Source organism: Anthonomus grandis, chromosome 7 (assembly GCF_022605725.1).
Source record: "Anthonomus grandis grandis chromosome 7, icAntGran1.3, whole genome shotgun sequence".
NCBI lineage: Eukaryota > Metazoa > Arthropoda > Insecta > Coleoptera > Curculionidae > Anthonomus > Anthonomus grandis.
The window spans coordinates 7564709-7589951 of NC_065552.1; the positions used below are offsets into that span (position 1 = coordinate 7564709).

At 32.5% G+C, this 25243-nt stretch overlaps 1 protein-coding gene and 1 long non-coding RNA gene across 2 annotated transcripts in view; one reads left to right on the plus strand and one right to left on the minus strand.

The window, feature by feature from the left end:
• LOC126738875 (ankyrin repeat and BTB/POZ domain-containing protein 2) overlaps nt 1-25243 on the plus strand; it is a 137144-nt gene that overhangs the window by 87567 nt on the left and 24334 nt on the right. The window contains exons 14-19 of the mRNA XM_050444339.1: nt 628-786; nt 1227-1445; nt 9330-9573; nt 9630-9803; nt 9859-9998; nt 23110-23409. Of these exons, the coding sequence (XP_050300296.1) occupies nt 628-786; nt 1227-1445; nt 9330-9573; nt 9630-9803; nt 9859-9998; nt 23110-23409 (1236 nt within the window). The remainder of the gene's footprint in view (nt 1-627; nt 787-1226; nt 1446-9329; nt 9574-9629; nt 9804-9858; nt 9999-23109; nt 23410-25243) is intronic.
• Nucleotides 20048-21548, minus strand: LOC126738913 (uncharacterized). The gene is made up of 3 exons (XR_007661479.1): nt 21265-21548; nt 20820-21154; nt 20048-20751 (listed from the first exon to the last, which is right to left on the minus strand). It is a non-coding gene; the product is annotated as an uncharacterized LOC126738913 (long non-coding RNA).

Genomic DNA, 25243 nt, shown 5'->3' on the forward strand with positions numbered 1-25243 from the left:
TTATCGCCATTGTTATCAGGGATATTAACACGTACAGCAGATTTTCTCATAACTGCCTGCCTCAAACATGGGGCATAACAGCTTAAGATACTTATAAGTATTTATTTGCCATTTCTACTGTTTTTGTAGTAAAAAAAAATTGGAGCTCCAATGCAACCGTCCCCTAGCCGCCATGTTAAATTCGACCCCTAAATAAGTCTCACGCTAAAGTGTCAATTTTTTTCTGGTAGTCTCTGCGCCTGTGCATACTAGTTTCTGTTTCTGGTACTTTTTTTCTATTTTTTTGTTCTCGGTTTCGTGTTGCTTTTCTTAATTATCTTTATTAAAAAAAATCTAATAATTTATTGCATTTGCGATTTTTTTTTAAACTGGTCGAACGTCACTCTAAAATGTTTACATTTGACAAAACATATTTCGAACAAGTATTTAAAATTTTTTTAAACTATTGCCGTCATTCACTTAACTCAATTTGATTTTAATTAAATTCAGTTCGGATATGACACGCTATTGTCAATCGGGTTTTCGGGAGCATATAAAAAAGTAAAAAATGCCTATTGGCGATGGCAGGATATTAACTACATGTCTGTTAATAATTTAATATTTATATTTATTTTATTAATTTTTTAGGTCGAATTGGCCTTTCGGCTAATGCTCACCGGACGTCCCGAATTAATCCAGCAGGCCCATCATTTACTACCACCCGCAACCCGTTTGGACACATTAAACCCTCAGGGACATACTGCTCTAATGTTAGCAGTTATTCATAACGACGATGCAACATTAACGGTAAGTCAACCAATATTTTGTAATATCTATGCATATATCTTTATTCGGAGAGTTGCCTAGCTTAATGAACAACAAGGCGGCTTATAGGCAACCAACTTCACTAGTAATAAAAAATTTTCGCTCTAAAAGGTTCTTACGTGGAAAGGGGTATAAATTTAATTTAAAAATAACGAAACTCCAAATGAGCTGTTTGAAAAAGTGTTATTCTTCAAAAGACACGTCAACAAAAAAACTAGCATTAAATCATCAGTAGGTTTGCTTTTAATACATTCTTCCAAATTTTATGTCAACATTTTCGACAGATGCCACGTAAGCAGAATATGCGCAGTGGAGTGTCCTGAGTTCTCTCTTCTTCTTCTTAATCCAACCATTTTAACAAATATTACAAAGACATTTTTTATGATAACCATCAAATTTTTTTCTGTAAATAAATTTTCTAGACCCTTCTGGACGCAGGCGCATCACTAGACATTGAAACGCCGCCACCCTCCCCACCCAATTTCCAGGCGGTCAACGGTGAGAATCAGCACTGGACCGCCCTGACGTATGCGGCTGCAAAAGGTCACGTAAGGTGTGCCAGGATATTATTGGAGAGGGGGGCGAATGTGGAGGGCGGAGCCCTGGCTAGTGAAGAAAAGATCACTTTGACACCGTTGCAGGTAATGATAAATGAGATTTAAATAAGATCAGAGATAACAAAAGAGACGTTCTACTGTGTGCTAATAAAACTGCATCCGATTAATATCCATTTTTGTCTCTCTTCGTGAAAAGGGAACGTAGATGGCGCAGATAGCGTTGCCGCCATTATTCAAACCCTGGCTGCTAAATTTTTTTATCCTTACTAAAAAAAAGAGAACACATTTTTTTTAGTAATGGTATTATCTGGAACAGCATTTATCTGGATTGGTATCTTGTTAATGCATATTTAGTATCATACTAATGGTAAATTCAATATAGTAAGTACCTGTACCCAATAATACTTCTAAGCTAAAAATAATATGTTCTATACTTAAGTCTACTTTAGCCTGGGATGCACTTGTCTTGGTACACCAGATAAAAAACACGTCAACAGTGTGACCGTTTTCTTCTTCTTTTTCTTCTTTACGGTTTGTGAAAAGCTGCCTGGTTTAGCAGAACGTAATTTCAGCAATTTTCTCTTTCTTAATATTTAAATCAGAAGAGAAAGGATGTAAGTCTTTACATTTTTCTTCTACTACTTCTTCTCCTTGTTCTCTTTTTTTTCAGCACTGCTTCACCAGAACATCACTATATCATAATTTTTTTAGTTATTTTGCAACAAATAATTAAAAAATGAAATACGACAATAGGAAGATCGCATGCCGAACACAGAAAACTACAAAACCCATTTATCACCTCCTAACAGCTCCAACGAACCGATAAAACTTTAAATTATTACCACAACTAAACCAAACTAAACTTCGTGTTTCGCAGCGATAGACTTTACTGAAATTTCCAAATTTAGTTGCCACAATGTTGTGCGATGCAGTTTTAAATTTAAGAGGCAACTTTTGTTGTAATTTAAATCTTAATTAGACAGTCGGAGCCCGAAAAGGAAATTCCGTTACACTTCAAGAGTAATTTTCTGTATTATAATGAAACAATAGCTTACAGGAATAAAATAGCTAATATGATGCTTTTCATTCCGTAACATGTATCAGCGATATCGTTATTGTTGCAGTTGACAGCGCTAACGTGTAATTAGCGCAGTCAACTGGAACAATGGCCTGTTATTCTTCTTATTTTTTAAAAATTTACAACAAAATACAAGTAGTGTAGTTTTCATTAGGTAGCATGTGTCAGCGGCAACGAAGATATCGTCTTACACTCTTGCGCCCATGGCTCGTTCTTCTCTACTAAAATAAAAAACTCAACTACTCACTAAATTCAATTTTTTTCTTTGGAATGTTTAAACCAAAAGAAGAGACTTTAAAAATGTCACTTTCAGCAAAAGCATGGGACAACATTTTTAAATGAAATCAAAGCAAAATCATTTATGACCAACCAAAATAAATACACGTAAAGTGTGTACGATTAGTCAACATAATATATGTATATTTTTCACTTTATATATAATACTTTGTGGAAAAACGTATGACCCCACGATTATACAAACCTATTGCGTCGATGTAAACATCTACGGGAAATAACACTAAAGGAAGGACAGCCAATCTTCCGGATTCATGGTCAGTCGAATATATAAGGAGCCACGTCCCGCTGTGAGCCAATTGACAGGGTTCGGAATTTTGGCGCGATATATAAATAGTACATAAATAGTAGTTAATAAATACGGTAAAAATAAATATTTCTATTAGTCGTAAGTTATCGTGTTTAGTGTGCTCGTGCATCGACTGTCTAAATTCACAGCCAACGAACGATAAAAATCAGGTATGAAGTGTCAATTGGACATCATCAACCGGACATTCTGGCGTCACTACAATAATATTACTAAGCTGAAAAGGGAGCTGAAGAAAAAGAACTGTGATATAACGGGAAATAAATCGGTCTTACGAGTTCACTTTACTTAAGGAAGGTGATGACAACTTTATTTTCGCTGCTGCAAGCGATATCGGTCACATGTTGCAAGTCCTGAAAGCTAAATTGCTAGAACATTTTGCCAAACTGGATGAAAAAGCTGCCATAGTCGACAATTTAGAAAGTGAACTCGGAAAAACGCTAAAAGACAATAATTATTATACCGAGTTGGAAAAATGATTTTGGAAAATAATGCCAGTTTAAGAAGTGATCTAAAAGAGAATTCTGCCAGGTTGGAAAAACAGGTTTTGGGGAACACAAAAGAATTAAAAGAAGAAAATCTGGAAAAATTTATGATTGAGCATATGACTAGATTAGGCTAAGATTGAGAATGTGGTGATCATCGAGACCGACATAATGGACACTAGTTAAACAGGAAATCCTAAAGATAGACGATGATGAAGTTGTTTTGTATCACGAGAGGGATTACAGTGTTCGAGTCCTACTTCCAAAGAAAACTTTGATTGCAGAGCAAAAAGAGTTCGTTCTGGAGGGTTGTGCTTATAGCAGGACTACAAGCGGTGCACTAGTCTTATTCTTAACAACAGTCGAATAGCGTTTGAAATAACCTCAAGACGATGAAAAGAATATTCCTGTGAGGATGATGAATGTCAATCATTATCCTATATTGTTAAAAAAAAACACAGGAGTTAGGACACTGCTCTGCGAGCATCAACTGGAAAGTTAATCTGAAAGAATTAGAAGAGCTGGTATCGTGGTCGGCCACCAGTCTTTTTAAGACCAGACCAAAGAAGCAGACTGAGACATTTGGTCCATAGATATCGAGACATTTTTTGATACTGAGAAAAAAAAGGACCAACATAGTCCTGCACAAAATTAATACAAGAAATTCTCGTCCTATTCGGTAGACAGCTCGAAAACTACCACTGGGCAAGAGTGAAGAGGTTGATTATGATTATTGAAAGTATGGCTAATCAAGACGTCATTGAACCATATAGCACATGGTTGCACAGGCTTATTAAGACTAGGGGCCACTCGAGCAAATCATGAAGTAAAAGTTCAGCAAGTCTCCTTCGTTGAATTTGTTGCGTAAACCTTGGTCGTTTTGAGTGTCGATAATTTCTAACTGCATTGACTCTGCCGCATTTTCAACTGAAATTGTGAAAGGATTACTGAAAATGTCCAGAAGTTTCACTTTTTTAAACTCCGAAAATCTGTTTTAAAAAGATTGAATCAAAATATCTAGCTTTTCTACATTATTAAAATTAATCGCAATTTTGTTAAATTTTCTAGCCATTTTCTTATAATTCGGAAAATGATTGTAATTTCTAGAATTCAATTGTGATCTAAAAAGTGTCAGCTTGCATTGAAAGGATGATACATGAGCGTATAGTTGGGATATCAGTTGATTTTTGTCTTGAAGCCGTGTATTTGAGACATTCTAATGATCTGTAATGTCAACTAAAAAAGTCAAATCACACAACCAAATCAAGATTTTCAAGTTCCGGAACATCCCTTTGCTTTTCCGCCAGAATTATTCCAATTTCTTCTATTAAATTTAGAAATTGTTCCAATGTCAATACACGACTTAGCCACCTTACTTCTGTATAATACAGTAAATCTCCGTATTCGCTTTCGTGTCATCAAGGAATTGTTTGAATTGTCTGTGAATGGGTCCTCGTGATTTTATGAAATTTACAGTCGAAACTACCACTTTCATTTTGAAATTCAATTTTTTTTAGAACAGAGGGCTTCTTGGTGTATAATGCAGTGAAACTGCATGAGATCTTCAGCGTTCATGTTGCTTTCTTGCAGATGCTTTTTCAGCAAAGTAACTAGCCCGGAATTGACACCAATCATCGAAGGAGCATCGTCAGTCGCAACTCCGATAATTTTGATAAGTCCAAATCAGTTTTTAAACACTCATCCAAAAGTACATTGAGTGTATCAACTCCTTTGGTTTGACCTTTCAATGAACACATTCCTAATAACTCTTCTAAGATTTTAAAAATCTTGAGTAACACCTTGTATCAAAATGAGAAGTTGAGCTGTGGAACTAATATCAGTGGATTCGTCGAGTGTTATTGAAAAAAATTTAATGATCTTAGTTTTTTTAATTAATTGTTCCGCAGTATTACCAGATAAAGACATAATTCGTCTTTGGATAGTCATACGATTCAGTTGAATTTTCTCAAACTTTTTTGCTGCTTTTGGACACATTTTCTTAGCGGCAATTTCTGAGCATTCCTTTATAAAATTGCCATCATTGAAGGGGCGACTTCGCTTTGCTATCATCCGAGAAATTTTATAACTAACTTCTGTAGCTGTTTCTGATACTTGAATGAGTTTTATAAATATAGCTTGCTGACCAATAAGCTCCCGTTTTAAAGACGACATTTTTTGCTTTCTTAATTCGCCTGTAAGCTTGGTAAAAGAAGGTAAAAGAGGAAAATCGTTTCTAGAAGAAGTATTTTTAAGAGCTACAAAGCTCTGGATTAAAGTTAAACCCAATTTAAAAAAATTTCATCTATTTTAAAGAGCTGTGCAGTATCTGATTTACGTCGTTTTCAAGGATCAAAGAGTTTTGGTTGATGAGATAAAGGTCTAGACTGACAAAAATTGGCCAGTTCCCAAAGACAAGCCTGAGCTATACAGCTTCTTGCGACTCTTATTATCGACGCTTCTGGTCGACCCAAAGGTTACAACAAATGTACGTATCCTGACGTAAATCTTGTAGCAAAAGAAAAATTTGTACGATAGATACCAACGATAGTTACGTTGGCATAGAAGCTGTGTGGTCTGAAATCCATGATTGTCAAAAAGAAAAAGTCATTTGCCATTTTAGTAAGATTCTGTCCAAGCCAGACCTCAACTATTGCATCACTCGCCGAGAAGTGCTGGTTAATGTAAAAGCGATGAAGCATTTTTGCAAGTAGCTCTATGGAAGGAAGTTGCTGCCAGCTCACCATGTAGCTTTAAAATGCCATCTATATGATATATAATCACCACTGGCATTAATTTTGTCCTTCATATACTTTCAAAGTCCGAGAATTTCTGAATTAATAATGGAGAACGCATCACTAGAAGCAGTATGTGGCCTTAATTGTTCTTTAGTCCCTACAAGTTCGTACTTCAATATTTTCGGATTTGATTTTCAGACCATTTTCTCGACCTGTGCATTAAGTTTCTGCATTTCGGCTGACTGGGACTTGAAATTGTCTTTTTGTAATCCTACCGTTTTCTACCATGGGCAGAATGCTTGGAAGCATAAAAACTTCATTTTTTCTAACAATTTATTATTTAAAAACTCATTTTAGAAGAGTAACGAGACACACGACTGTTAAATTTTTAATGCATAAAACATCTGCGACTTTCTAAGAATGTTCAAGCAATTTACTTTTTATCAAAACTGACTAGTACATGCTATCTGACCTGTACAACCAACGGCAACGTGGATATCGTCTTACTCCCTTACGCAGAAGGAGAGTTGGTGTCTAGAAGATTCCAAGTTTAGGATTAAAAGTTTTATGACGTGGATTATAAAAGATCGAAAATTACCAAATTACAAGAAAACAAAAGGAAAAATGTATTTCAAACATACAAAATAATAAAACTCACTTATCCGTTTTCTCCTTTATATATTTATATATTTATATATTTCAAGCAAAATATAAAAACCTCAACAAGATTACTGCCATTCTTTTAGTTCGTCTTCTTCTTCGCAAGTTTGTTAAAACCTTGAAACATAGAACTAGTTTACTTTTCATCAGAGATAGCATGTGCCAGTGGCAACGTAGATATCGTCTCCCTTCTCTGCGCACATGGTGCTCAACCGTTCTTTTCCACTCAAATCAAAGACTTGCTCAGCTACTCAGCTTCAATGCAGCACGCTAACTATAGCGCCATGTCTGTAGCTGCTGCGCAAGAGCATCGAGTGGAGCTACACATGTTACTTGCGCAGTCATTGGTGCTTGTTAATAAGGATATCTTGTGTCTAGAAAAAACCAAGTTTATGATATAACATTTGGATTGCATAAGGTCGAAAACCCCCAATTCAAAAGATAACAAAAGGAAAAATGTATTTTAACCCTTACTTTTTTTTCTTTTTAATTTCTTTTTTTCATAAAATTCGTATTTAATGCGCTAAAATAAAGGTATAATAAATCTTTTTTTTCTCAAAATTCCATAGTTTTTTATTAAAAGGGTGGTCGATTATTCAACCAGTGCACCTTATGGGCCTCAAACCCTATATATATCTTATGGGCAATTTTTCAACCACTTATTTTTAGTAATAAATAAAACAACTTTGCCCTGAATCTTAAAACATTTATTTCACAAAAATATAGGTTAACCTTAAGAATATGTGATGAAAAAGCTAGTTTTGATGATAAGGAGCAAAACATTCCAAGCATAAGGCAACATCACACCGCATACATATCTGGGAACGTCTTGGTTTAGTTTTGGTGCTACAATAAGCGCAACGACAAGAACTGCCCTTGATAGGAAGATGACAGCCAACATTTGTAACTTTTATACTCGCTTCAACCGAGATTACTCTACTCCCAATTTTTTTTAGCTTTCTATCACCAGACACTATAGACCTCTTTTTCTTTGCTAGAGTACTCTCCTGTGAGTGAGTCCGCTAAAATACTCCTATATTTCAATTGAGACATAGGTTGTTCCTGGGGCTTTAGTTAATCCTTGTAGATAATATAAGAATTGACAACGACAGAGTCAATGAGGTAATAAAAAAGTTTTATCCACCATTTACGAGATTTCCATGCTATGGAATAGGCAGACATCAGCTGGACAAACTTGTCGATACCACCCATGTATTTATTATAATCGGCAATAATAGCTCTTGGACAGCTTACTTCTTCTCTAATGCCTACTTTATTTGTTCTTTTAACAACATGTAAGTCTTGAGAATTATGAATAGAAGTAACTACGTTTACACATTTTTTTCCTCTATCTCTCCATTTTACAACGGAAATGTCCTTTGATTGAGCAAAATTATGGTCTCTCATACCCATACCCTTATCTAATTTTAGTAGGGACTTGGAACTTCTGAATGTTCCACATGCAAATGTTTCCTGTTGTAATAATTTATTTACAAGGTTAAATGATATAAAATAATTCTCTAAATATAGGCAATAATCCCTTATGCCAGAAAGGTTCAGAAATATCCATTACAACTCGTTCACCTAAAGTATTTTCAGTCTGTGTTTCTTGTTTTTCCTGGTAGACTTGAAAGAAAATCATATACCCAGTAGTAGAGCACGCCATTACCCAGACTTTAAAACCTCGCTTTATCGGTTTTATTAGCATATATTGTTTCAGTGTTGTGCGGCCTTTAAAAGCAATCGTACTTTCATCAATTGCACAATGCCTTTTTGGAATGTAGGATCTTTTAAAATTGTCACCCAAAATATCGGTCTAATTTTATACAATTTATCGTAATTCGGTTCTCCTCTTCTTGGCATTTTGGTGCTCAATAACAAAATCTTATAATATATTTGAATAAATCTTTTTTGTGTCATCAAATCTATAATTCTATCAACCAAAAAGGCTTTTAGTTTTTCTACATTCAAGTCAAGCTTTTTACCGCACTGTGTTGCGTATAAATTTGATTGCTCTACAATCATTTCTAGGGTGTCACGCATATAGAAAACGATAAAACTAACTTATCAGTTTTCTCCTTTATGTATTCTTGGTGCTACAAAAGTTACTTGCGTAGTCATTGGTACTTATTGTTAAGGAGGTTTTTTTGTCTAGAAGGGATCAGGTTAAGGATAATAAGCTATAGAATTGGGATTGTATAAGGTCGAAAATTCCCAAATCAAAATATAACAAAAGATAAAAAGTATTTAAAACGTAGAAAATAATAAAATTCACTGATTAGTTTTTGTAGCCAACGTCACTTTTCTTCATCTCTTTTAAAAATGTCACTTCTTTTTCACCTGTGCAACCTTGTCAAAAGCATGGGATAATATCTTCCAAGAATGTACAAGGAGTATTCTTTTCATCAGGTAGCATGTGCTAGTGGCAACGTAGACATCGTATCACTCCTCTGCGCACACGGCGCCCAACCCTTCTTCTCTACTCAAATCAAAGACTCGCTCAGCTACTCAGCTTCGACTCAGCGCGGTTGCTACAGCGCCATTTCCGTAGCTGCTGCGCATGGGCATCGAGTGGTGCTACAAAAGCTACTTGCGCAGCCATTGGCGCCTGTTAATAAAGAGGTTTTGAGTCTAGAAGAGATGCTTGCAGAAGGTAGAGCGAAATTCCTAAATTTTTTTGATTATTTTATAAGGTACATTGTATTTTAGGGGCTCCGAAATCTACGACCTCTTCAACGGCTACACCTCAATTTACCAAAGCACAAATTAAAGCGTTGCAAGAGGCGATGTACCATAGTGCGGAGAATAATCATTTGGATATTACGGTGGAGATTAGAACTCTTGGGATTCCGTGGACGTTGCACTGCTGGATGCACTCGTTAGGTTGATAATTTATTATATTTTTTTTAGAAATTTTATGTAATTTACGGGTTTTTAGGTGCTGCGCATGAAGCGAGACTGGACTGCGTAATAGATCAGCTGTTACAAGACTTTTTGCAAGTTTGTCCCGATGATTACGGAACGCAGTTTGTGCAAGAATGTTTGCCGTTATTGTTTAATATTTTTCGATATAGTAAGGTAAGGAATAGTAAAATATTCTTAAGTAATATTACGAAGATTTCGTCTTTTAAGGTAGGGTTTACCCTTTACCTTTTTCCAAATAATATGGAAACGTGCTGCTCTAAGTTATGCACAAAAATAATATAATAAATATTTAAATAAAATTAATGCAGCCTAAAAACAAGTCAATATCTATATATCTGCATCCATCATAAATAATATTAATTACTTTACTCTATCATTTATCATATGCAATTAGCTTAATTGCATATGGTTTATTTGAGTAAATAATGTATACCCCGTTCATAGCACACGGGGATTCACGAATCTTTTTACTACTAAAAGGAAGTTGAGTAAATTCGTTGGCAAATTTGCCTACTTTGACTTTGTGTAACTTTCGCTATCCGGAAGTCACTTACTGAATAATGGGCTACTTGTCCAAACTTTAAAATCCAGAACAGTCTCCGAGGACCGAGAATTAGTCTGAAATAAAACTTTCTTATAGAGACGTTAAAGTTTCATTTTGTCGTGTCGTGTTTCGGAGCGGAAGCCTTGAAATTTCGCTTTTATCTTATTGCCTTGATCTCAAAATAAGTGATTTATATGCAAGTAAAATATAAGGAAAATGTTTACTGTCTGGCTTTTCGTTACATGTTATTGATATTTAATTGTGCATTGTAATGGCATTACTTTCATTTTAATTTTAATACCTATATTAATTATGGCAATGGCTTTTTTTATTTCTTTCAAAAGATTCAAAAACTTCTCCAAATTTCTCAAATAGTATTCTGGCAAAGATATTTTTAGAAGAATTAATTAGATATCACAACTAGAATAGGCAAACTATTTTCACATCTTTGTGACATAAAACCTCCGGATTATGGTAATAAAAATAACATATTTATATATTCAATTATATTTTATGTTTTTTTTTTTTATTTGAAAAAGAATAGTCTGAAAAACAGAAACCCAATATTTAGACCTAAAAACGTACGTAACTTATTGCAAGATATATAAAGAAATAAAACTTATACCATAAATGACGAAAATCACAAATTTCATTGGTTTTATAAAAATAAAATAAATTACTTTACTTGGTTTATGTGTTAAGTTTAAGCTATAGGAGCATGATTCACATTTTTCCATATTTTATTAGATGAAAAATCTTACGTAAATATATAAAGGAAATTTTAAATTATTGAGATAATAGGGCACAATACTGATTTGATTTAAATTAATTGAACTTTAATATAAATTTTAGCATAATCAAATTGCCTACATAATTTCTTCATCCCTTTATAATATGGCAGCTTATATTTAAATAATTAGCAGAACTATGTTTGTACTGTTTCTTACCCTCTTTATTGACTTCAGTAATCCCCTTCCGTCATTTTGAAGCGAGAGACGGGTGGAGAAAAGGGGTTTATTTATAAGGAGCTTAATTTTTCGGTGTATACGTAAGTTTTTTAAAATTTTTAACACATAAGATAAATTATATAAATTTGTTATGAGTATTTCAAGTCATTTTTATATCTTCCGGGAATGGTAAAAAATTACATGTCTGTATTTTTTTCCTTACATTTTTAATAGATGTAGGTCAGCAAGTATCCATTTTTTTCGTTCCCTTTCGATGTCATGGAATATTCCGACAAACTTTTATTATTTAATTCTTTATGCTGACTTTATTTTTTTAAAGAAAAGAAAAATGCCTAAAAATCCCCAGAACAATATAAAAAAGTAGTTTTATCATAAAAGTGGTTATTATTTTAATGCCTTTTAACAAAAAAAATTAGCAATTTAAAAAAATATTGTCCAGAAAGTTGATTTCTTTAAATATTTGGCATAATCCGATTTAATTGCCAATTTGTTAGCATATTTATAGTAATTCATTAAAAATTCAATAGTAACGTGAAAAAAATTTAAGAAAACTAATTCTTTGAAAAATAAAAACTTAATATTGAACTCTAAAAATTGTAACAATAATTTATTGTAAAATATAACACGAAATAAATAAAGTTAAATTACATTTTCCACTTCTGAACTTATAATATTTAAGGCAAAATCTAAAAGAGTACGTTTTACATTTTCTTATTTTTTTTTTGCAGAGGAGTCACACAGTTCTATATTGATATAGTGCAAATTCAAATTTTTTGTGAGTTTTTTAGAAAATAAAAATGACAAAATTTATTTACTTTCTTAGAATAATAAAAAGTCAATATTACGATAAACATCAGAAATTTAAGGAACTGATTAAAGTCTTCTTTTACTTTTAAATTTGCGTAAAAGATACGTAAAAAATTCGGCAATAAAAATTCGGAATAAAATAGTTTAATTAATTTAGCTTCTGAAGCCCTTAAACGTAATAATATTTGTGCATAACCTAAAGAAGCACAAATTTCAAAATTTATTGGATAAGAAAGTCAATATAAATTTGTAAAGAAAACTGTAAGTTAAATTCTATTTGTTTCTTTATATAAAAGATGAAATCTTAGTTCTGGAAAAAATAAGGTGTCAATATCTTACCAAAAAAATCACAAAGTTATGGATTTAATAAGAAATAAAATAAATTACTTTGCTTGGTTTTCTGTATTATTTTATGTAGATATTCTTCAAACTCAATAAAAAATGAAGGGACTAAATATTTATTTATTTATTTAATTAAACAAATGCTCTACAGTCTTATCTCCAATAAAAGAGCAATGAGGAATAACGCTTCTTATAATTAAATTATAATTAAAATTTAACTAACTAACATTGCAGCAAAAAGTACCGCAGCATAGGTACATCCAAGTTATATGCAAATAAATCTAATTTCAATAAGCGATGTTGATAATTTCTCTTAGACATTACGTATATTAGAGAGGTTCTGAATATATTGGCATACCAAAGAGGCATAAATGGGCTGAAATGAACTTCGAATTTTCGGAATTGCAATAAATTGCGTATTGCTCTTATGATTTTTATTTAAGTTCCAATTGAAGAAAATGTTGTGAAGGCTTTTTTAGACATTTTAAAAATATTTGTGGTACATTTTCAAGGTTTTCAGAAATACTTAATAACTTGGAGGCCCGACAATCGCACTATATTCAAGCTTTGACCTGACTAAGGCAAAAAATATTAATGTTTTTAAGTGATGAATTGTATGTTGACCGCACTACATAGCCATACGTTTTTTAACTTTTATTAAGTAAATCTTCGATATGTAGAAAAAAGAAACCTTAGGGTCAAATATCATACCAATATCACGAATTGTGACTGATCTATTAAGAATCCTATTATTCTTTGAATATGAAACTCTGTTTGTTATTTTTATAGGTAAATGTCATGGTATTACATTTATCAATGTTCGGATGAAGCACATTTTACACCAACTAATAATCAAGGTTTCTCTGGAGGTTTCTTAAAGCCTTGCGGCATTTTAATTACACGAAACGAAACTTATCAGAAAAGGTTATTCTGCAGATATTTGTCCTTAAAACAGAGTGGTCAAACCTTTTTAAAAAGTCTGTGTAAATGACGTCACTCTACTTACAGGCATAAATGGATTTTGTCGAAATACATTATTTTGTTTCTGTAGATCATTTAGAAATAAACCTATGTTGTAATGGTAATATTTGAGAACAAAATTGCAGACTCTATAATTAAAAATGGTTATTTCAAAAACTTTGACAAAATTATTAATAATAGAGATAGGGCGAGAATTTTCTATTGCAGAGTGGCCCTCTTTTTTAAAGATTAGGCACATTTTACACTTTTGCATTTCGCCAAATTTGCGAATATGTTTTAAGCGTTGATTGAAAAGGGAATCTCGCCTCTTCAATCAACGTTTTAAGGGACCTTAATGAATAATTAACTTAATTTTTAATGAAATAAAACCTCAAGTGGTTTTGACAGTACATAGACATAATCAGGAATTTAAAAAAAAAAAAACAAATATTTGATCAGGCCGGTAGTCATTTTTGGCATGAATAAAATAAATTAAATTTAATCGTTTAGTACTTAACTTATATGACCTTATGAATAATTTAAAAGGGCACGATTTCAGTTTTCTTATTATTCTTGACACATAACAGTCACATACATTTTATAAAATATAATTTTTTTTCGTATTTAAGAAAAAAAAAAAAAAAAAGTTAATTAATTTCGATTTTCGATTTTTGTTCGTCAATGGGTCTAATAAGAAATCCTAATTTACTTGGGAATTTATGTGGATATTAAACTCATTATTCGGAAATGTAAATTTCGAGAGCCCACAAAATAATGGGGTACTTAAACGTGCACGAATTACAAAAATGTCAGTATAAGTTTTTAAAAGGATTTTCAAATTAAATGAATTATTCCTCTTACAGTATTTTGGTGAGAAAAGCTAGGAAAGAAAGGGACTTATAGAAAGTTTTATTCCAGGCATTCTAAGCGATTTTTATATCTTCCACGAATTGTAAATAATTAGAGCATACTCGTTTTTTCAAAGATCAGAATATTGCCTTAATTTTTTTTGACTTTCTATTTCACCGCGTATACTGACAACCTTATTTTATTATTTAGCACTCCGTGTTTATTGTGTATCTTTAAGACAAAATAAAAATATCTAAACAGACCTTCGTAGAATAACATTGAAAATCTATTTTTATTATAAAAGTGGTTATTATTTTAAATTTTGTTATTAAAAATATAAGTAATTTAAAACAATCTTATACAACTACATACTTAATTACATACCCTATATATATTTTTTAATAAAATTAGGGATCAAATATTAATTTCATTTTCTTTAGATCTTACCATAAAAAATTGCCCACATAAATTATGGACCCCATACAAGATAATATACTTATATCTATTTTTATTTCAGGTATATGAAATAATTTTTATATCTTGCAGGATTTGTAAATAATTGGTTCATCCCCGTATTTTTTCCCTCTTTTTTCTTAGCTGTTTTAAATTTTTAAACCATCAAATAAATTGTATAGATTTTTTCCAGGAATTGTAAATAATTGAGCATCATCGTATTTTTTTCCTGTCTTTTTTCATAGATATAGGTTGGCAGGTATGACCCTTATTTTTTTACTCCCTATGCTATGAAGTATCCCGATAAATTTTTATTATTTAGCTCTCCATGCTGAGTTTATTGCTTTAAAAGAAAATAAAAATGTCTAAAGTTTTCGAGAATAGCAAATTATTAATTTAAAAAAATGTTGACCAAATACCTAATTACATGAAGTATCTGGCATAGTCCGATATACTGAAGACATTTGTTAGCATACTTATATTTCTCAATTTTAAATTCATTTCATTCATCAAATAAATATTTCCATAGGAAATAAAAACCCAATATTTGACCTTCAAAACTGCAGAAATAATTTATTGTTAGGTATAAGACGAACTAACGTAAACTAAATTGTTTAGTGCCTAAATGGTTTCTATAGTGCATTTTATAAAACATTGTTTTTTTGCATCATCTATTTGAAGAACAAAACAAAAAAATTTATTCATTGGACATAAATAAATAAATAAATAATATCTTTATTTAGCAAGAAGCTATATTCAATAAAAACATAAATGAAAAATAAACTAAAAGTGTAAGTTGGCTATAACTGTATCAGAACACTCCGGTTTGTCCATGGATGGTCTCGGTAATCCAGAAACAGCATCCCGGTTCCAGAAATATCCTGTCAGAGGTAGATCATAAATTAAAATTGTTGGTTGGCTCAAAAATACCCAGTCAACCGATAAACCCAGAATCAAGATGATGATTGGAGCGGAAACAATGCATACTATAGTAAAACTTAATAAACTACATAATTAAAATAACATAATAAAATAACAAACACAATTTTACTTATTCATAATACATTTTCTGAAGAGCCCTCTGAATTGATTCAAAGTAATACAATTTTTGATGTTAGCAGGCAAGTTGTTAAATAAAATTAAACCTTTGTATACTTAGAACTGAATTATGCATTTGGGTTGTGTTACATCTGTCGACTAGTATGAAGTCTATACGATTTCTCGTATTATAGTTATGTATATCTCCAAAAACTCTTAATTTATAACAAATATAATCGGAGAGCATCTAATGTTTTAATTTAAAAATAAATAATTAAAAACGTGGCAAGGTAAACAATAATGTTGAACAGAACTGTAAATGAGGAAGAGCAATGGCGTTGTAAAGTTTTAATTTGATGTACATTGACAAATTTTTTCTAATTCTTGTGATAAATCCAACTTTTTTTGAAAATTTTCTCATCACCTAATCTGCATGAGCATGGAAATTCAGATTGGCATCGAAAATTGTTCTCAAATATTTAATTTCTTTGGCATACAAAATACTTTCCCCATTCACAGAAATCTGTATATTGCCCATGTCTATAGAACTTAATCTAGATTTCTTGCCAAATATACAAAACTTGGATTTACTTGCATTTAAACTTAGTTTATTTCTACAGAGCCAGATGAATAAGTTATTAAGTTCAACGTTCATGACCTGTTGCAGGTGATGAATGCCTTTAACCACCATATATAAAATTGTATCGTCCGCAAACAACACCACATTACACCCCCGCACTACCTCCACCATATCGTTGACATACAATAAAAATAGTAAGGGGCCCAAGACCATTCCCTGCGGCACACCATGCTTTACATTAACACTTTCAGATGAACTATTTTTGTACATGACTCGCTGAACTCTATCACTTAGATAAGATTGAAACCACTTCAATACATTATGTTTAAGGCCTAACCGTTCTAATTTCCTAATTAACATTTCTCTACTCACGGTTTCAAACGCTCTCTTAAAATCCAAAAACACAGCAAGTACTAGATTATCAGAGTCAAGGGCCCTGAGAAAATTATCAACTATATTAATAATGACAGACTCACATGAATGATTCTCACGGAACCCCGATTGGTCAGGCACAACTATTTTATTTATATTACAATGTTCGAGTAGCTGTTCCTTAACACATACTTCAAGGAGCTTCTCATAAATAGATACGGTGTTAATTGGCCGAAATTCATTACGCAATTTAGTGTTTTGCACTTTTGGAACAGGAACAACAGTAGAAAGTTTCCAGGCTTGCGGAAAAACCTCAGTACTTAAGGATGTATTGATAATATCCAAAAGACGATCACCCACAACATAAGCAACATCGCAAAGAACCTGCTTAGAAATGCCAGTCTCCCCACCATCAACGTTTTTTAAATTTTTAAGTATTTCCCTCATTTTAGTCATCAAAACTTTATTAAATTGTGTCAAGGTTTTCTGGACTGAAGGTGGTTCAATGAAATATGTTTGACCATTTGCTGCTGTTGCAATATCTGCAAGAATAAGATCAATAATATTCACGAAATAATTATTAAATCTATGTGCAATATTATCCTTCTGTGTAACGATTTCATTTTTAAACTTTATTTCATTAGGTATGTTTTGGTTTTTTCCTAGCAAAAGCATCTTCAGATTTTTCCAGAGTTCTTTTTGATTATTTTTATTTTATACCTTGCTTACTATGTTATTTCTTATAGCTTTATATTCTTTCCAAATGTTGTCGTTATTTTCTATGGCAACCCTTTTATATAATCGATCCCTTTCCTGCATTTGCTCCCTTATATCTTGAGTTATCCATTTTTTATCAGCATATTTCTGTTTTTGCACAATTTTAAACCTTGGGCGAATCGAAGTTAGCTCCTTCTCATTGCCCAACTTAATGATAACGCCGCCACTTTTAGTTGCTTTACCTAGCGATAAACCGGCTCCAATAACAGTAGGATTGACTTTCTTTCTCAAATCCTCTTTCACTTGCTTAACGTCTTTCTTCGGACACTTTTGCTTTACAACCAAAACTTTGCTGTCATTTTTGGTGCCTATTGCTGCAGCATATGACAACTTGGAGTTCACACTTGATGGGCCTGTTGACGGCTTACATTCCTTCAGGCTGGCAATTTCATGTTTCAAATTCTGGTTTTCGTTTAAGAGGAGATCGACTTTTTGATTTAACTCGTTAGTTTTACTGACTAAGAGCTGCGAGGTGGCCATAATATCTCCTACATCATCTAAATCAATAACAATATCATCTGTGCGGCTTCTTTTCCTAGCGCGCTCTGTTTTGTATGCACCATCACTAGATGCAGAGGGATCACACGATTCATATTTCCATGTCGATTTTCTCAAATGAAAACTGCGCATGTCAACCTTAACACACTTTCCATGATAATACTTAGCACACCTGGTACATTGAATTATCGACTTAATGTCACCAAATACTAAATTACATTTAGCACAATTACTTCCTGGATCACCGTCATCCGTAGTACTTCCTCAAGCCATTATTACATTAGTTAATCACAATTTCAAAATCACCCCGTATATGAAATAAATATAAGTTAATTCAGATAAATACTGCTTACAAAAGATAACCCGTTAACATAAATCAATATTAAATTATTAAATAATATAAATTTTATACTTAATCATGCTTTTCATTAAAATTATTTTTCTTCTTTAAAATTAAAACTTTATTAGTTTTGTAGAAATTAAAAGTTCAATATTTGGCCATAAAAATAGCAAAAACTTTTAAACTTATGTATTTAATTAGAAATAAAAAAAATTACTTATTACCCGGTTTTTTGTCTTTAAGCTTATAATATTTTATGGATAAAATATGATAGTATAATTTACATTTTCTTAATTTTTATTAGATAAATAAAACAAAGATAAGCACAAAGCTCAAATTATAGACCTGATATTGATCTTATTCTGATAAAACTGAATTGATTCATTACCATAAAAATAATAAGAAGAGCAAATTATATTGCTTTAGATAATGCATAAAATATTTTAAGTTTAAGGACTTGGAAAATCAAACAAATTAAATTATTGTATATATTATCAGATCAATAGATCTTTGATTCTTACAACCTCTAGTAACCTCTTATAAAATTTTAAAGATCTTAAACTTGAAAATATGAAAATATTAACAAATATTTTATAACAAATTAAACAATTTTTGTTGCCAAATCTTGAGTTTATGTATATGAATTAATTTACCAATTTTTTAATTCATTGTCAATCTAGTTTTTCTATAGTCATATATCCAACATCGCCAAAAGCTTAAAATATATTTAAATTTATCATAAAGCTGTCCTTTTTGTTTATACTTTTAAGAAAACGAGTCTAATTTTTTACCTTTTGACAAAAAAAAATTCTTCTTAAAATTTTAACGCCCTATTTTTTAAAGATAGTATTGACACAGTGTTTTTCGATATATGTTTATAAAGAAAATTAAGGACTATTCTGTACACAGAATACGTTGTACAAATAAATACAATAAAATTTCTTACATATTATCATCATAAGTAAATTCTTAATATAATAAAGCAACGTAGCAACGTGAATAATGGTATCAAGTTTGCTCGTTAACGGAATTCAACCCGCGGTCCTTCTGCCGCTTTTATGAAAATCCTGGAATTTCTGAGAATTACCTTGCCGGCCTGGATTTTGCACCAGGTCACGCCATGTCGACACTCTACACGCTGTATACTTGACACCAGGATGTTGAATTGAAAATTGGTTCCACGTATTATCCATGTCACCGAGAACGCATCGATGATTTTATTTTATTGGGATTTTGTTACGTTGTTATATATTGTAATGGTATACTAGATTTATTTATGTGCTTTGTGCGAATAACTTGATCTAGTATTAAATATTGGGGCTTTTCAATGAGTAGTACTCGCTCCAATAGTTTTTATAGTCTAAATTAATTATTTACTAAATTGTATGATGATGAGACAGCTGTGTAAATTAGAAAATAAAAAAAAATATAAACTCTAAATTAAAGAAACATAGTTATTATAAAATTACTACACTTATAATAAATTAACTGTTTACACAAAAGAGCATAGATAAATAGCAACAAAATATTTTAAGAACAAACTGGGATTGGACTTGACATTGGACTTGGCAGACTCTAATTAAGGTGTCTAAACTTATGTTTTCCGGGTCAAGGAGTTCATTTATAATATTGAAAATAGCCCACGGGTATCGAAAGTGTATATGAAAGACTGGATGTAATAATATATTATTATATATATTTATGTATTTTTATCCCATAAAAACAACGTAAAAATACACATTAACAAATAAAAATATACAACAGCAACAAATAAACCAAAAATATAAGGTTTAATATAAAAACTAAATATAAGGGACGGTATAAAAATGTAGGTACAGAAATATGAAGTATCTAAATTATAAACTACTAAACTATGAACTATCGCCAAGTACGTCCCTGTCTTTTTCGGCGTTATTCCCACTAAAACAAATTGCACATAAAAATAAATATAGGAGGTTCGGTAGCAGATTGTATCGGAAATATTCAATAAATTTACCCTTTATTTAAGCAATCCCCCATACATTTTTGGCATGCAGGGGAACACGGCAGTCCCAGTCGCCAGCAGCTGCACCGAAGTGTCTCGCAGCCTGTCACGCAGCCACATCTATCTAAAGCACGCACTGCCTTCCAAACCTGTGGCAACTTGACCACAAAACCTTCCAATGATTGACCTCAAGATCAAGAGTCCATCCCCATCCTTCAGGACTTGTGCAATTTTCCTTCACAAGATTTGCACAGCCCCAGATGTGACCAGCGACATACGCTGCTCTCTTTATGAGCTCCTCCAATGCAGCGCGTGTTGGAGGAATTGAAGCTAGGTGTTTACCGTCTGAAGCAAACATCTGCTTTCTCACCTCATTTATACCTGGACGTGAATCCTGAAAAATAAATGTTTAATTTTCTGTGTACTATTTTCCCAGTACATTCAAAGATAAAATAGTCTTACCTCATTTGATTCCGATGTGCATACGCCATACAGTTTTATGGTAAAGTCCGCATATACGATCGGACTAATTTGGGTTTGTGTGTTGGAAATCTCCTTAAAGGCAGTAGTGAAAGATTCGTCCCATGCTGCCCATGCAGAACGATTGCCCTTGCCACAAAAAAAGGACGTGAAATCTCTACCCGAAAAAGCGTGGAAACCTCGCAGTGCCTCAGATTTGTCGTCTCCAAGAGTCTGCGAAATTTGGTGAACACTAATATAGCGTTGTTTAGATCCTACTCCATATTGCAGCCACAGATGCTTTAAACCTTTCTGACTCAGCTTTGGAAAAAAAGATACTAGAAGTACAAGAACATCTGTATCAGAACTTTGAACAATTATATTATGTAGTCCCGCATTCTCGATGGCATTCTGCAATAATAAGTGGGTTATGCCCTTTTTTTCTTACCTTTTTAGCTTATATTTTATTGTGAAACTTTTTTGATAATGGAATGGACTCTCTTACAAGTGTAACACTATTCTTCCGTCAGCCTCTTCCATATTCAAGCAAGAAACTCCGTTGAGAGTTGTCAAGTCGGAATGTGATGCCACAATTGTGGAGTCAACATTCGTCACAAGCTGAATGTCTTTAAATTTGATAAGAAGTGTACGACTCAAAAATCGAAATAGATCTTCCTTATTAGTATCGTTGCGTAAATAGTCTGTCCAGTCAGAAGGCAGCTGTTTATCTATGAAGAGAAAAAAAAATTGAACCTTATTTTTTAGAAAACTTTAAGGCCGGAATCTTTTATGTAAAGTTTGTTTATTTACCCTTTTCGGGAAGATTTACACGGCGCACTCCAATACCACGAGCAGAACAGGTGGCATGTTTTAGGCTATTCTGTAGGTACAAGTCCCATGCAATATCCACGCGTCTCAGACCATGATTGGCAATAAATGAAGATCGAATGTAGGCCTCAATCTGTTCTGCGTAGTCATTAAAAGTGTTAATGTCACTTCGAGGCCTTACGGTCTTACCATAACCTTCGAGGTTATTATTGATGACACCATCACGGCACCATCAATAATAACCCCGTCAACATTTGAAGGAAATTCTTCTGAAAAGACCCATATAAATTAATATATTTATAAAAGTTATTTTAAATCGATAAATTGCAAATTTTATATCTACCTTCTCCATCATTAAGTGTTATCAAATTTTCCAAAATAAGAGTGAGCTGCAGTGAGACCGTACTTCTCCGTTCAGTGAAAGAGGTGGCGGAAAATCCTGATTTTCATGAGCAAACTTCTGCTTTTCATGACTCCACGTGATAAAATTTAACATTTTGCATTAGTTATACTGCATGAGTTATCTAGCTGAAAATCGCTTATGGTACATAGCGTCCATTTTCGATAACCGGTTATTTTTAATGCCATGAATGAATTTCCTGACCCCAAAAACATAAGTCTAGACACCTTACACGACCCGGTTTACGTTAAAGAGAAAATTCAATGAAAAGTCGGTCATTTTTTAAAAATGGCGGCTTTTGACAGACGGCCAGCATCTGTATGGCATTTTTGGAACTACCATTAAATTCCTTTGGTTCAAATTATATGAAATTGGCACCCAGATCTCGCCTCTAGGGTAAATTTAATTTTTTGATTTGTGTTCTTCGGGCCAAATCTTTTAAATGGTTCTAAAGAACATCTGTACCAAATGGCTCCTTGGTATCATAAAATGCAGTATTTTGCAAGAATTGCCGTTATACCGCTAGCACAAATACAATTTAAGCATATTTGAAATAAATAGTGTCCTAAAGAAAGTTCACTCTTAAATAAAAAAAAATATCAAACCCCATTAAAAGTAACAGCCTAAACCTACAGCCTCCTATCAAAAATGGAAATTATCGCTCAACAAACAACCAACATATTGGCTTGTGGGATATTATCTTAAGTGGGATACTTTGTATATACAAGTATAAATGAATATTAAAATATTTACACAAATATATATAACTTAAAGAAAAGAGTTACCGCCAGTAGTTTATGGTTAATTTATTGTTCAACAGTTCAACGATATCGATTTGTATGCAAAAGGTCCCGGGTTCAAATACACCCATTATAATTTTTTTTTCCTAAATAATTTTTTTTTGATTCAGTGTCTTTACAACAGCAATAATTTAACCTAATGAGGAAAAGTATCTTACTGTTATGTTTCTAGTAAAATTATTAACAATCCCTTTGGATGGTTATGGGACATATCAGAGGAAATAAGAATTTATACACCTTCTCATAAATTTTCATCTACTTTCAGAAAGAAGGAACCACCCTTCTTCTTGCCGACATTTTTTCCACCTGCTTCGGCTGGGAACCGATCAAACCGATCAAGGAATGCGTTCCTACCACCTCTACCGGATCCAGAATAGATACCAAATATGTCAACAATCCAGAGTTAAGTGACGTCACGTTTCGAGTGGAGGGGAGGCTGTTCTACGCTCACAAAATCGTGCTGGTCACTGCGAGCCCTCGATTGAGGGCAATGCTTAGTAGCAAATTATGTGAGGGCGGATTGCCTACTGTCCAGATTAACGATATCAGATATCATATATTTCAGGTGAGTGTTTTTGTTGTTTTATTTGTTATTCTAGAGATGGGAGTTTTATTTCTTTTATTGTTATGTCCATACATTAAGTGAAATAACGACTCTTCCTCTGCTATATCGGCATACCATTTTAGAATAGAAACAATAGACTTGCTGCTGAAATTTAAGAGATTATTGAGTTTTGATTAAAATCAAACTTTAAAAATTGTAATACTAAGAACCACTCAATAACTCTAAAATAGTTGTATTTATAAAGAAAAATGAGAGGGACTTTTTAGTAAAGAAACTCAAGAGCTTCCATATGAAACTATAGGTAATCAATAAAATCGCTGCATGAATTTTTATAAAACCTTCGCTAGAATCAACTCCATTATTCAAGTAAAATCTATATTATTGTGACGAGTTAATAATTAGTTACATATTTTATTAGGTCATTGGTATTCCGTCGCTATTTCAGAAATATACTATCTCATAGGCTCAATTATTGAAAACACGAAAAAAATTGATTTATTCACGTATATAAAAAAAAATATGAACTTAAATCTTTAACGATGATTTCATCGTGTGTCATCTTAATGCAATCTAAGTATAATAATTTTTAAATACAATATTTTACTTGAGGTAAACAGATTTTTTTATATACCCAGGAGCTGAGGTTTGACCTATCGACCTCTGGGGTCGTATTTTTGAAACCATTGGAATTTGATTCGCATACGAAATTAGAGGATTTCGCACGAAAAATCGATATTCGTATTTTCGACCGCTTCCTATGCGAACTTTTTCGCATGCGGTGTCTCGAATGGGTATATACCCTTCGACTTTCAAAGTTCGTGTGCGATTTACAATTTGAATCTGCCACTTGTCTTGTTTTGATTTTAAACAAGCTTTGTCTTTTTTTAATTTGTGTGAGTTGGTTAAGTATTTTCGTAGTTTTTTTCTTGTTTATTGAAAAAAAAATTACCAAAAATCAAATGGCAAGATTAAACAATCTTGCGCAAGGAAACATCGTCGATGCACTGGAAGAGACTAAAACTCAGGCAGATGGAAGGATGTACTTTTCATTTCTTGACCCATTTGACATGTATTCAGATAGTCAATTTATTAAATTATATAGATTAAGCAAGCCTATTACGATGGAATTGATGTGCTCTTTATGTGCTCCAGAGACTGTGTAATCTGTCCGCTACTTTTATTCTCAAGGCACAGTTTTAGCTGAAAAATCTGGAGTGAATTTGTCCAACTTTAATTCCAAGTGCTCTTCCATAAATGAAATTAGTTCTTTGTTTTGCTCACTTGACACAAAACCAAAATATTTTTTATTTTTTGAATCCATGTTAAACAAAGTCAATTCAAAAAACCGAACAAACGCTATAAAAAAAATTCAAAATTTCCTGATGTTTTTAAACTTAAATTTCAGGTTAGGTTAAAATATCTTTATCGTCTTCATCCCGTTTGACATGGCCTCCAATAGCACTCGACTTTGCTACGTTGCCACTACATTTCACTTTCGTATGCGAATGAAATTTCGAATGCTGTTCAAAAATGCACTTTTTAATTTGTGTGCAAATTTTGCTACTCGACTTTATTCGCATTCGAAGATTCTCTCATGGTTTCGAAAATACGGTCCCCGAGCTCCTTTTAATATTCTACGAATTAGAAAAAACGAAAAACTTATGTATTGAATAAAAAAACCTAATTTGAACCAACATGTCGGTAGTTAAGTCTACTACCGTTATCAAGGTAAATTAAATTAAATATATAAAATTACTTCTTTTTTGTATCTCTTTAATGCTTCCTAAAACACTTAATCAAAGACTTTCTTTTTAAATTGACACATACTTGATTT